The sequence below is a fragment of the Piliocolobus tephrosceles genome, chromosome 2 (genome assembly GCF_002776525.5).
Source record: "Piliocolobus tephrosceles isolate RC106 chromosome 2, ASM277652v3, whole genome shotgun sequence".
In the NCBI taxonomy this organism is placed as follows: Eukaryota; Metazoa; Chordata; class Mammalia; order Primates; family Cercopithecidae; genus Piliocolobus; species Piliocolobus tephrosceles.
The window spans coordinates 96158862-96173281 of record NC_045435.1 but is presented as its reverse complement, the minus strand read 5'-3'; the positions used below and the strand labels follow the sequence as shown (position 1 = coordinate 96173281).

Genomic DNA, 14420 nt, shown 5'->3' with positions numbered 1-14420 from the left:
GGCTCAAGTGATCCTCCCCACTTAGCCTCCAAGGTACCTGGGACTACAGGCATGCATCACTATGCGCAGCTTAAATGAGTTTTGGTAACTTGTGCCTTTCAAGGAACTTATCCATTTTATCTAAGTTGTAGAAATTATTCACATAAAGTTGTTGATAATATGTCCGTATCTTTTATTATCTGCAGTGATGTCACTTCTTTGATTACTAATATTAGTGATTTGTGTGTTCTGTCTTTTTTTCTGGCACTCTGGCTAGAGGTTTATAAATTTTATTAATTTTTCTTTAAGAACTAGCTTCTGGTTTCATTACTTTTCTGTTTTATGTCATTAGTTTTCACTTTGACCTTTAATGTACTTTTTACACTTATTTTGTGTTAAATTTGCTATTTTTTTAGTTTTAAGGGGGAAGCTGAAGTCACAGATTTGAGATCTTTCTTCTTTTTTGTTTTGTAAAATAGGCATTTAGTGCTATAAATTTCCTCCCAAGTACTGCTTTGGCATTATCCTGCAAATTCTAGTACACGGTGTTTTCATTTTTACTCAGTTCAGAGTACTTTGTACATTCTCTTATGGAAGTGTGTTATTGACTTTCCAAATATTTGGGGATTTTCCAGGAGTGTTTCTATTATATCAGATTTAATTGCATTACAGTCAGAAAACATACTTTGTATGACTTGAATCATTTTGATTTTATTGAGCTGTCTTTTATGGCACAGAATATGAACTGTCTACCTATCTACATTGTCTTATATGAATTTGGCCACTACAGCTTTTTCTTTTTCTTTTGAGACAGTTTTACTCTGTCTCCCAGGCTGAGTGCAGTGGTGCAATCACAGCTCACTGCAGCCTCGACCTCCCAGGCTTAAGTGATCTTCCCAAGGAGTTGAGACTACAGGTACGGACCACTGTGCTTAGCTAACTTCTTTTTCCTAGAGACAAGGTTGCCCAGGCTCGTCTCAAACTCCTAGATGCAAGCCATCCTCCCGCCTCCACCTCCCAAAGTGCTGGGATTACAGGCATGAGCCACCATGCCTGGCCTTACAGTTTTCTTTGACTAATGTTGTCATGGTGTATGTTTTATTTTGGTATATCTATTATTTTGATATATCTATTATTTTGGTATATCTGTTATTGGTATGTCTATTATTTCGATTTCAATTTATGCCTGTCTTTATATTTAATGTACATTTATTGAACGTGGCAGATAGTAGGTTCTTATTTTTTTAAAAATCCAATATGACAATGTTTGCCTTTTGGGATGTTTAGATTATTTACATTTGATACCATTATTGATATGGCTAGAGTTGGGCCTATCATTTTTCTACTTGTTTTCTAATGGTCCCAACTGTTCTTCATTTCCCTTTATCCTCTTTTTCTATTTTCTTTTGTTTGAGACAGAGTCACTCTGTCACCCAGGCTGGAGTACAATGGTACGATCTCGGCTTATTGCAATTTCTGCTTCCTGGGTTCAAGCAGTTCTTGTGCCCCAGCCTCCCACGTAGCTGGGATTATAGGCACACACCACCATGCCCGGCAAATTTTTTGTATTTCTAGTAGAGATGGGGTTTCATCACGTGGACCAGGCTGGTTTCGAACTCCTGGCCTCAAGTGATCTGCCCACCTCAGCTTCTCAAAGTGCTGGGATTACTGCATGAGCCACCGTGCCTGGCTCTTTTTTTTTTTTTTTCCATTTTCCATAGGATTAATGGTGTGTAAATGTCAGGCATTGTTCTTTTCAGTCTTTCCAAATGATCCTTTCTCTGGCCTTGGTTAGTTTTCCCACATCCATGTACTGATCTGTGTTTTGTTGAATACTCTGATAATTGAGATTCCATCTCTATGCAGCCCTCTCCTCGCTAGCATTCTGTCCTATAAACTTGAGCTGCCTTGGTCTCTTCAGACTCTACAAGGAAATATGCCAGCTTCTGCCTCAGTTCCCTCTTCCTGTGTTGCAGCCTGGAAACTCCTCAGGGTAGTAGCTTAGGGAATTACAGGGCTCACGTCCTTTTTTTTCCTGTTTCTCAGGGACTGTTGTTGTTTTTTGCATGATATCTTGAAAATTATTTTTATATAATTTGTCCGGTTATTTTGTTTCAGGCAGGAGGGAAAATCCAGCCCCCATGATTCCACCTAGATAAGAACTGGAAGTTTTCCCTTAGCATTTTTTTTTAAGAGACAGTCCCACTGTCACCCAGGCCAGAGTACAGTAGCACAATCACAGCTCACTGCAGCCTCGACCTCCCCTAGGCTCAGGTGATCCTCCCACCTCAGTCTCCCGAGTAGTTGGGAGCATCACTTTGCATGGCTGATTTTTGTATATTTTGTAGAGATGGGGTTTCACCATGTTGCCCAGGCTGGTCTCAAACTTCTGAGCTGAAGCAGTCTTCCCGCCTTGGCCTCCCAAGGGCCTGGGATTATAGACGTGAGCCACTGCACCTGGCCTGCATTTTCAAAAACATTACCCTTTCACTTTTGCTGTTTAGTCTGTTGCCATCTCGACTTCCCAGTCTTCATGTGTGTATTGCTTTTCCTTCTCTGAAAGCCTGTAGGATCTGTTGTGTATTCTCATTTTTCTGAGACTTCTCAGTTACATGCCTATGTGTAGATATTTTTCATTCATTGTCCTAAATACTTTGTTGGTCCTTCCTTCTCTATGTTGCTTTTAAGGAGATAGAATATTTTACCAAGTTATAAACAATAGTGCACATTTACAAAATCCTTAGCTCATCCTTAGTTCTGTGGTTTGAATTGGGCCACTTTTTGTTTGCTTCCCCTTCTGCGGGAAGTTGAGTTTCATCTTTTCATCTTTGTTTGCTTTTCTAGTCTAGTTATCATTCATTCTTTCTCTGCCTTCTAAAATTCTGTTTATGCCTCTAGCTGGCTTTGACTCTTCTCTCTCTCTCTCTTTTTTTTTTTTTTTTGAGACAGGGTCTCACTGTGTCACTCAGGCTGGCATACAGTGGTGCAAACACAGCTCACTGTAGCCTCGACCTCCCCAAGCTCAGGTGATCCTCCCATCTCAGTCTCCCAGGTAGCTGGGACTACAGGCATGCACCACCACACCTGGCAAATTTTTGTATCTTTTGTAGAGACAGGGTTTCACCCTATTGGCCACATGGCCAGGCTGGTCTCAAGCCATCCGCCCGCCTCGGCCTCCCAAAGTGCTAGGATTACAGGCATGAGCCACTGTGCCTGGCCTGCTTTGACTCTTCTCTTGGGCTATTATGTTACTATCACTTTAGTGGGGTTAGGGAGAGAGTGGAGATCAGTACAAAAGTATTATTCACTATGTTTATACAGATGTCCCCTGTGCATGTGCATACAAAACCCACACTGGGGAAAGGAGCCCAGAGGAACAGATGGGCACACAGAGCAGGGCACAGTGGAGGCAAGCAGAGATCAGCAGATGAAAATAGAACTGTTTGCTGGGGATGACCACAAAGGGGTGCAGTGACCCTTGGACTCCCCTGTTGGTGCGGGCAAAGATGGCTGAGGGCTGGCCGCTGGTGGAGTGCTGGATAATTGTCCTTGGCAATACCACTAGACCCAGTAGGTCCCTGCCCCACTACTTAGCCTGGTCCTCTGCCCTCATGCAGGGTTTGAGCAGGAACCTGTTGTTTTAGGAACCAGTGACCTTTGAGGATGTGGCTGTGTACTTCACCCAGAATGAATGGGCCAGCCTGGACTCTGTGCAGAGGGCCCTGTACAGGGAGGTGATGCTGGAGAATTATGCAAATGTGGCTTCCCTGGGTAAGACATCTCTTCTTCTTGTTTTTGGCCTCTGCCATTTGAGCATCCTGGCTTCTTTATTCCTTAGAATTTTGTAGGGTTTCTTTTTTTTCTTTTTTCTTTTTTTTTGAGACAACAGTCTCTGTCGCCCAGGCTGGAGTGCAGTGGCACAATCTCGGCTCACTGCAACCTCCACCTCCCAGGTTCAAGTGGTTCTCCTGCCTCAGCCTCCCAAGTAGCTGGGATTACAGGTGGGTGCCACCACACCAGGCTAATTATTGTATTTTTAGTAGAGATAGGGTTTCACCGTGTTGGCCTGGCTGGTCTCGAACTCCTGACCTCAAGTGATCCTCCTGCCTTAGCCTCCCAAAGTGCTGGGATTACATGCGTGAGCCACAACTTCTGGCCCTAGAACTTTGTGGGGTTTCTAATAACTCCCTGTTGCCCTGAAGGCTGAGCTGCCTGGAGGTTTCTGGGTGGAGAGAGCCCTGTGTTCCCAGGTTTTGAAATCAGCTGTCTCTCCAACCCTAGGAGGGACTGTACCCAAAATATGGGAGGGGAAGGAGCTCTTGGGAGCACAGCAAAGCCCTTTGTGTCTTCCAAGTTCTCTGAAGAAAACTTGAGATTCCCTTATGTGAGCGTGGGATTATTCTGGGATTGTGTGCTGCTTTGTGGGGAATTGCTGTCCTCCAGCAGCATAGATTAAGTTTCTCCCTGACTCACCTCGTCTCTCACTACCTGGCTCAGCAGATAAATATAAAGGGGGGCTGCAAGAAGACCCTGGTTCCTGATTCCCCTTACCTTTTCCTGTTTCTTTCTTCCTGGGCAGCATTTCCATTCACCACGCCTGTTCTGGTCTCCCAGCTGGAACAAGGGGAACTGCCATGGGGCCTCGATCCCTGGGAACCTATGGGCAGGGAGGCTTTCAGAGGTATCTGTCCAGGTGAGCATGAGAACCCACTAGATGTCTTTTTGGCTTGGCTTGCTTTCTTGTTTTCACATTTCATTGCGCAAGAAGTGTTCCTTCTCTTGGGAGACTGTTTTTCTTCCTGTGGAATGATTACATGTGATTCTCTTAGTTCGTGGTGGTAACCTACCTCAACTGGGGAAGGGCCAGTCTCTTTTAAGACAGGAATGACTGTAAGATTTCTTTGCGTATTCATCTTTGTCTCTTCTCCTCACAGCCTGCCAAGGGAGAATGTCTGATTGGGCAACACTTAAACCAGCTCATTTCTTCTCTGTCATATGAAACCATTTTATTTTTCTGCCAGTTTGTTTTTGCAAAGATGAGAACGTCAGCCACCTTTGGAGGAAAATAGGCTTCTGGCAACATTGCTGGCCATCTGCATATCACAGGCTACATTGTTTAAGCACTGAATTAAATAATAAAAAGTTTATTTTTATAATAGAAATTTTCAAATATATGCAAACACCAGCATAATGCACTCCATGATCCTTCATCCAGCCTCAACAGTCACCAATATCCTTTGATTCTTATTTCATCTTTCCCCCACAGATACTTAAAAAAATTTCTGAAGCAAAATTTATTGTAAATTAAAGGTGATTAACTTCCTCACTTTGATGGCTATTGATATAAGAATTAACAATAGGCTGGGCATGATGGCTCATACCTGTAATCTCAGCACTTTGGGAGGTTGAGGCAGGTGGATCACTTGAGGCCAGGAGTTCAAGACCTGCTTGACCAACATGGCGAAACCCCGTCTCTAATTTAAAAAAAAAAAAAAAAAATATATATATATATATATATATATATATATTTGTGTGTGTGTGTGTGTGTGTATATATGTATATATATATAGCCAGGCCTGGTGGCTTATGCCTGTAATCCCAGCACTTTGGGAGGCTGAGGTGGGTGGATAACCTGAGGTCAGGAGTTCAAGACCAGCCTGGCCAACATGGTGAAACTCCATCTCTACTAAAAATACAAAATGTTAGCATGGATGTGGTAGCACGTGCCTGTAATCCTAGCTACTTAGGAGGCTGTTGAACCTAGGAGGTGGAGGTTGCAGTGAGCTGAGATCGCATCACTGCACTCCAGCCTGTGGGCAGCAAGCCACCCAGGTGCCAAGGCAAGAGACCGAGGGCACAAGCTGTTCCAGTATAATAAAGAAAATATATAATAAAGAAAAGAGTAAGAATAGTTATACTAGAAATAGATTATATATATGATTGTATATTAATATTATTAATCATTAGTTTGTAGCATTACTCTTTATTCCGATATTATAATAATCTTTGTTCTATGATTATAACCTAGGAAAAACCAGGCCATACAGAGATAGGAGCTGAAGGGACACGGTGAGAAGTGACCAGAAGACAAGAGTGTGAGCCCTCTGTCACGCCCAGACAGGGCAACTAGAGGGCTTCTCGGTCTAGCGGTAGCACCAGTGCCTGAAGGCACCCGTTACTTAGCAGACTGGGAAAGGGAGTGTCCCTTTCCCTGGGGGAGTTGGAGAAGACTCTGCTCCATCACCTCTTGTGGAAGGCCTGACATCAATCAGGCCCGCCTGCAGCCATCCGGAGGCCTAATCGTCTCCCTGTGATGCTGTGCTTCAGTGGTCATGCTCCTGGTCCACTGTCATGTTCCGCCCTGTACACCTGGCTCCGCCTTCTAGATAGCAATAGCAGAATTAGTGACAGTACTATAAGCCTTTGAAATGCACAGAAGAAATAATGACATATGCTGTCCCCTCTCTCTCTCCGCCTCGACTACCAAATAGGGAAGGGCCCCCTGTCCGATGGACGCATGACTCGCGTGACCTTACCTATCATTGGAGATGACTCTCACTCCATACCCTGCCCCTTTGCCTTGTACACAATAAATAGCATGGCCAGGCATTTAGGGTATGGAGTCTCCGCATCTTGGTGGTAGTGGTCTCCCGGGCCCAGCTGTCTTTTCTTCTTTTTCTTTGTCTTGTGCCTTTATTTCTACAATCTCTTGTCTCCACACATGGGGAGAAAAACCCACAGGCCCAGTAGGGCTGGACCCTACACCAGCCTGAGTGACAGAGCGAGACTCTGTCTCAAAAAAAAAAAAACCATCAAAAATTAGCTGGGTGTGGTGGTGTGCACCTGTAGTACCAGCTACTGGGGAGGCTGAGGCATGAGAATCGCTTGAACCCAGGAGGTAGAGGTTGCAGTGAGCCAAGATTGCGCCACCGCACTCCAACCTGCGTGACACAGTGAGACTCTATCTCAAAAGTAAATAAATAAATAAAACATAGTATATTTTTTATTCTTTCTTATTCTGCTTTACCCCTTCTCTGCCTGTGAAAATTTTCTGTGCTCTTCTGCAGAGAATGCCCATTACTGATCCACTCCCAAGTCTTGAGTTTAAGTTGTACCTTTCTGGATGTGACCTCAGGACCCTACGTCATCTGAGTAAAAATATTTTCTGAACAATTTTTTGCGAATGCATGCAGGCTGAAGATTTTATTTAATCCGCAAAAGGTTTTGATAGTGGAGGGAATATTTCTCTTTGGTTTTCCCTTATTATCATGTGAGTTTAGTAGTTCACTTTTCAAACTGCTGTATTAAACAAATGCACAAACTATGAGACCTTTTAGGAAAAATAGCAAGCATTGTTACCAGGCCCTCTTTGGGACTTACGTTCACTCTTGGACGAGTTCTTCACATTTCCACTGCTCTTTGGTTTTAAAGGCAAGCCTCCAAACCTTCCTTTCTCCTTCAGGATGCTGTGGTGGTTGCCATGCATGGCGTCCTCAACCACTGCATGAGAGCCTGCTGCTTTACTAGAGCCAGCTTGATGGTAGAGATCAGCTCTCTTTTCAAGATTATGACATGGATAATGTCTTCTAACAAGCATCTCTTAAGGAATCTCAGCCTGTGGGACCTGTTGTAGTGCTTGAGCTGCCTAACCTGCCCCTTCTCTAATCTCGGGAGTCTTCCTCTCACTTATGGATTTCCATTTGTTACTTTTCTATGTTTGTGTCTTTATCCACCTCATTCACTTTTCTTAGTCTTTCTGCCCTAATTTAACAGTCTTTGCAGTTTTCTGGTTTGCACACTGTTTATAGGAATGTCTCCTGGCCTTGCTTGCCTCCCCTCTCAGAGTTTTCATGTCCCTGTGGGGCTCTGTTGTGTGGTGATCTTAGGCAGCCCTCTTGTGAGCATATTAGAAAATATCCATATACTCAGGGCAAATTAGAAACACTTAATTCTGTTTCTTCTTCAGCACAGATTGTGTGTGTGTGTGTGTGTCATCAGGGATTGACACTTGTATTTTCTTTTTGTGCTAGGGGATGAGGCCAGAACTGAGAAGGAAAGATTAACTCCAAAGGAGCATGTGTCCAAAGAAACAGTGTCCTTCAGACTGATGGTGGGGGTGCTGCCAGGGAATGTTTCCCAGCACCTTGACTTTGGGAGCAGCCTAGAGCAGCCCCAAGGTCATTGGATAATTAAGAAAAAGTCAAAGAGGAGACATTTCACAGATACCTCAGCCAGGTACCATGAGGCCTATGTGGTCAAGAATGGAGAGAAGTTTGAGAAATTAGGAAAAAATATTAGTGTCAGCACACAGCTCACTACAAATCAGACAATTCCTAGTGGTCAGATATCTTATGAATGTGGACAATGTGGCAGATATTTCATTCGAATGGTAGACTTCCACCAACATCAGAAATGTCACACTGGTGAAAAGTCTTTTGAATGCAAAGAATGTGGAAAAGACTTCAGATATAACTCATTACTTATTCGGCATCAGATAATTCACACTGGAAAGAAACCATTTAAATGTAAAGAATGTGGAAAAGGTTTAAGTTCAGACACAGCCTTGATTCAGCATCAGAGAATCCACACTGGAGAAAAGCCCTATGAATGTAAGGAGTGTGGCAAGGCCTTCAGTAGCAGCTCTGTCTTCCTCCAGCACCAGAGGTTCCACACTGGGGAGAAGCTCTATGAATGTAACGAATGTTGGAAAACTTTCAGTTGTAGCTCAAGTTTCACTGTCCATCAGCGAATGCACACTGGGGAGAAACCTTATGAATGTAAAGAGTGTGGAAAACGACTAAGCTCCAACACAGCCTTGACTCAGCATCAGCGAATTCACACTGGGGAGAAGCCCTTTGAATGTAAGGAGTGTGGGAAGGCATTCAATCAGAAAATAACCCTGATTCAGCACCAGCGAGTTCACACTGGTGAGAAACCTTATGAGTGTAAAGTGTGTGGTAAAACCTTCAGCTGGTGTGGAAGATTCATTCTGCATCAGAAACTACACACTCAGAAGACACCTGTCCAAGCATAGGGCTATCCATAGTTCGGCCCATGGTGCCTCTCATTTTTTCTCTTTATTTTCATGCTCTTTTTCAGTGTCCTCGCTGTCCTTCCTGGGTAGACACTTGGCTTTCATCATGAAATCTTCCTTAAGTTTTTTGAACCCGTGTTTCCCCAACATGAAGTCTCTTTATGGTTAGAGAAGACCAAAAAAAAAAGGAAAAACAAAAACAAAAACCAAACTTAGAAACATGAAAGGAAATGTAAGTTTCCAGATTTAAAGGATATGCTGGGTGCCCATTAGGATGGATTCAAGGGAAACCTACATTAAGGAAAATTGCTGTGAATTACGAAAACACCAAGTTTGAATAAGAGGATCATGGAGAAAAAAATGAGACCCTAAAAGTTTCTAGAGCGAGAAAACAAAAGATCAGAAATTAAAGTGGGGCTGGGCACAGTGGCTCATGCCTGTAATCCCAGCACTGTGGGATGCCGAGGCGGGCGGATCACGAGGTCAGGAGTTCGAGACCAGCCTGACCAATATGGTGAAACCCTGTCTCTCCTGAAAAAACAAAAATACAAAAATTAGCCAGGCGTGGTGGTGCATGCCTGTAATCCCAGCTACTCGAAAGGCTGAGGCAGGAGAATCACTTGAACCCCTGAGGCAGAGGTTGCAGTGAGCCAAGATCACACCACTACACTCCACCCTGGGCGACAGAGTAACACTTTCTCTCAAAAAAATAAAAAATGAAAATGGCGTTAGATTTTTCAGCAGCAACCTTCAAAGTCAGATGACAATGTGTATGCCTTCAGACTTCTCATGGAAAATGTTTTCCCCTGCAAGTCTATACTCCAAAGTATAAGTATAAGGCCCTTATACTTATAAAGTATAAGGCAATTCAGGCCCTTTAAATCTGAAACCTTTATTTCCCAGGCATCCTTTCTTATATTTGCAACACTACACAAGAAGTAAACCAGTAAATAAAAAGACAGATACATGGATACCCTATTATAGTCCGTATGTCAGAAGTCTCCTAAATTCAAAAACGGGCCCTGTCCATGTGGAGCCACATGCATCTTGGAAGACATTCCTAGTAGGGTGCAAACTTCAGAGACCTATCTCAGGTTCAGTGTACACCCACCCTACTTACTTACTCTTCAGTTTGTCTTCACTAGACAGTTGTAGTCTGTTCCTTTGCAAAAGTCAGGATGTATATACTCTTTGAGTCAGGTGCAAGGCACCATTTGTCTTAAATTTATTCTTCTCATTGCTGTATCGAGTGATCTCAAAGCTGGAAGCATTTTCTTGCAACTCCATCTAGTTATTTTTTATGATCATGGAAGAACCTACCATTATTGCTGTTATCTGTGGAAATGAGGGAAGATGTAAATGTGTTAGGTTTTAGCATCCCCTCTGGCAGCCAGCTTGATTTTGCCTGTTGCAGGAAGCAGAGAGTAGTGATTAATAATACAGAGCCAGGCAGATTTTGGTTTAAGCCCAGGTGTTTGTCCTTGGTTAAGTTACAAAAACTGCACTAGTTTCCTTATCTGTAAAATGAGGATGACAGTTAATCTACCTCATAGGTTTGTGTTGGGGATTAAATGCATTAATACATGTAGAAGTGTTTCAAATGGTGACTGCATATAATAAAAGTATTACCTATTATTGGCCGGGCACAGTGGCTCAGGCCTGTAATCTCAGCACTTTGGGAGGCTGAGGTGGGCAGATCACGAGGTCAGGAGATTAAGACCATCCTGGCTAACATGCTGAAACCCTGTCTCTACTAAAAATACAAAACATTAGCTGGGCATGGTGGCACGCACATGTAGTCCCAGCTACTTGGGAGGCTGAGGTAGGAGACCAGGAAGGCAGAGGTTGCAATGAGCTGAGATCATGCCCCTGCACTCCAGCCTAGGCGACAGAGTGAGACCCCGCCTCCAAAAAACAAAATTACCTATTATTATAATCCTATTGATAAGTTTTGACTTATCAATATACCAGTGAAACAATTATCACAGTTTAAGATAATAATCAGCCACCACCGCAAAACTTTGCTTGTACCCCTCCCTAATCCCTTCCTCTTGGCCCTTCACAGGCAACCACTGGCTTGCTTTCTGTCACTTGGATTAATTTTCCTTTATTTTTTGGTCTGGTGTCTTTCACTCAGCATAATTACTTTGAGATTCCCCCATGTTGTTGCATATATATCAATGGTTCATTCTTTTTTATTGCTGAGTAGTAGTCCACTGTATGGATATGCCATAATTTGTTTATTCATTGACCTGTTGATGGCCATTTGGGTTGTTTCCAGTTTTTGGCTATTACAAATAAAGCTGCTATGAACATTTGTGTCCACATCTTTGTAAGAATATATGCTTTCATTTATCTTGATACCAGGAGTGGAATAGCTAGGTCATTAGGTAGGTTGTGTATATTAAACGTTTTACATTTTTATTGCATTTTTATTTTTTAGAGGTTGGGAGGGGGCGGTTCTTGCTTTGTTGTTCAGGCTGGACTCAAACCCCTGGGCTTAAGGTATCCTCCTGCCTCAGTCCTTCTGTCCTACTCTCAGTAGCTGGGACTACAGGTGTGCACCACCATACCCTATTTAACTTTTTGAGAATCTTCAAAACTGTTTTACGAAAGAAGTTGTGCCACTGTACATTTCCACTTGTATTGTATGACAGTTGTACTTCCAATACATCTATGCCTACACTTGATGTCAGGTTTTTAAATTTTAGCTATTCTAATTGTTTAATGCTATCCCATTGTGGTTTTAATTTGCATTTCTCTAATGACTATTGTGCTTATTTGTGTTCCATATATCTTATTTGATGAAGTGTCTGCTCATATCTTTTGCCCATGTTTTTATTGGGTTTTGTTTTATCAATCTTTGAGAGGTCATTATTTATTGTGGATACAAGTCTTTTTCAGATATGTGATTTTTAAATATTTTCTTCTAGCCTGTGGTTTGTCTTTTCATTCTCATAACTGTTTTTTGTTTTGTTTTGTTTTTTTGTTTTTTTCTTTTTTGAGACGGGGTTTCACTCTGTTGCCTGGGCTGGAGTGCAGTGGCACCATCTTGGCTTACTGTAACCTCTGCCTCCCAGGTTCAAGTGATCCTCCCACCTCAGCCTCCCAAGTAGCTGGGATTACAGGTGCACATGATGACAATGTCTTTTAAAGAGCAGAAGACATTAGTATGCATGAAATCCGATTTATCAGTTTATTTGTTTTATTTATTTTTAAATAGAGATGGGGTCTCAGTATGTTGCACAGGCTGGTCTTGAACGTCTGGGCCCAAGTGAGCCTCTTGCCTTGACCTCCCAAAGTGCTGGAATTACAGGCATGAGCCACTGTGCCTAGCCTGTTTTTTTTTTGAATGGATCATGGTTTCAGTGTCAAATCTAAGACATCTTTGCTTTACCCACATTTGCAAAGATATTTTTCCTGTTTCCCTTTTAGAAGTTCTATAGTTTTGTTTTTTTGTTTGTTTGTTTGTTTTACAGAGTCTCACTCTGTTGCCCAGGCTTGAGTGCAGTGGCAGAGTGGCAGGATCTCAATCTGCAACTTCAGAGATTGCTCATTGCAACTTCCACCTCCTAGGTTCAAGCAATTATCCTGCCTTAGCCTCCTGAGTAGCTGGGATTACAGGCCTGTGCCACCATGCCCAGCTAATTTTTGTATTTTTAGTAGAGATGGGGTTTTGCCATGTTGGCCAGGCTGGTCTCGAAATCCTGACCTTAAGTGATCTGCCCGCCTCGGTCTCCCAAAGTGCTGAGATTACGAGTATGAGCCACCGTGCCTGGCCAGAAGTTTTATAGTTTTAGGCTTTACATTTAATTATATCATCTATTGAGTTAATTTTTGTCTGAGGCAAGGATCTAAGTTTTTTTTTTTTTTTTTAATTTTTTATATTTTTCCTCTTTTGTAGCACTTTTTTTTTTTTTTTAAGAGATGGGTCTTACTATGTTGCACAAGCTGAAGTGCAGTGTTATTCACAGGCATGATTACAGTGTACCCTTGAATTCGTGGTCTCAAGTGATCCTCCTGCCTCAGTCTCCTGAGAAGCTGGGACTACAACTCTGTGCCACTGTTGCCTGGTCTGTAATACCATTTTTTGAAAAAAGTTCCCCCATTGAATTGCCTTTGTACCATTGTGAATCAGAAGTCCATATATGTGTAGGTCTATTTCTAGATTCTGTTCCATTGATCTGTTTGTCTTGATGCCATTAAGGCACTGCCTTTGTTATTGTAGTTATCAATAAGTGTTGAAATCTAATAAGTGTTGAAGTCATATAGTGTTAGTTCTCTGACTTTGTTCTTTGTCAGGGTGTTTTGGCCATTAGAGGTCTTTTGCATTTGCATATGAATTTTAGAATCAGTTTTTCAGTTTCTATAAAACACCTCCTGGGAGTTTGATTGGGATTGCATTGAATATAATGATCAATTTATGGAGAACTGACAACTATATAGAGTCTTTTGACCCATGGACATGGTAGATCTCCCCATTTATTTAGATATTAATTTCCTTCAGCAATGTTTTATAATTTTTACTGTGCAGATCTTTCACACTTTTCCCCAGACGCATCTACAAATTTCATCTTTTTCATGCATAAGTACTGAATAACTTACGATACTTGTAATAATAAACAGTGAATTTCCAGTTTTTGCTGACATATAGGAATATAATTGGTTTCTATATATTAACCGCATATCCTGCATCCTTGCACAACTCACTTATTAGTTCTAGTAACATTTTATAGATTCCATAGGATTTTCCAACATTGAGAATCATGTTTGCAAATAACAGTTTTACTTCTTCCTTTCTAATTCTGGATCTTTTTTGTTTTTTGCCTTATTGTAGTGGCTACTGGGTGGGGATGGTGTGTTTTTAGGGAGAGCTAATCTCTCTGGCATTGATCAGGAGAGAGACATTCAGCTCCAGAGACTTTAATTTTGCTGTTATGTGAACTGACTCACAGTTGCAAAGTCTAAAGTTTCCCGTATCTTTTGGTTCACTTTGCTCTTTAGCTTCCTCTAAGCACACTGCCTGTAGATTGTTTCTGTTGAAGCTGTTCTGGAAAAGAATGGGCCTCTTGTAGCATGGTCCCAATTATCTCCTCAGACTGCTCATGATTCCTGTTATGGTTCCAACCTGGGGATTTTAGGCACTTTGTCTTGCCTACCAAAACTTTCATCTCTTCTCCCTGCACCATAATACCAAATGGAGGAGTTACATGTCCAATCTTGTTCCTTCTAGTTAGTTCAAGTTAGAACTAATTGGAATAACTGTCTGATAACTCTTTAGAGTTTGTGGTGTATAAATGTGTACATGTACGTACACCCATATATGTGTGTCCATTTCTCTAGATTCATGGTAGATACTCTTTGATAGGTTTAGAGAAGGGGCAGTATGCAAATATATGTTCTAATG

At 42.1% G+C, this 14420-nt stretch overlaps 1 protein-coding gene across 9 annotated transcripts in view; it reads left to right on the top strand.

The window, feature by feature from the left end:
• The window catches only part of ZNF620 (zinc finger protein 620), a 46938-nt gene extending 36017 nt beyond the window's left edge, over nt 1-10921 (top strand). For 3 of the 9 annotated variants that reach the window (XM_023231339.2, XM_023231340.2, XM_023231342.3), the window contains 3 exons: nt 3624-3750; nt 4559-4672; nt 8010-9213. In XM_023231339.2, coding sequence (XP_023087107.1) covers nt 3624-3750; nt 4559-4672; nt 8010-9013 — 1245 coding nt within the window. In that variant the 3' untranslated portion in view covers nt 9014-9213. Of the gene's footprint in view, nt 1-862; nt 896-3623; nt 3751-4558; nt 4673-8009 lie in introns of those variants that run through there. The other 6 variants (XM_023231345.2, XM_023231344.3, XM_023231346.2 and 3 more) reach the window with 4 other exon arrangements.
• The last annotated feature ends 3499 nt before the right edge of the window (nt 10922-14420 follow it).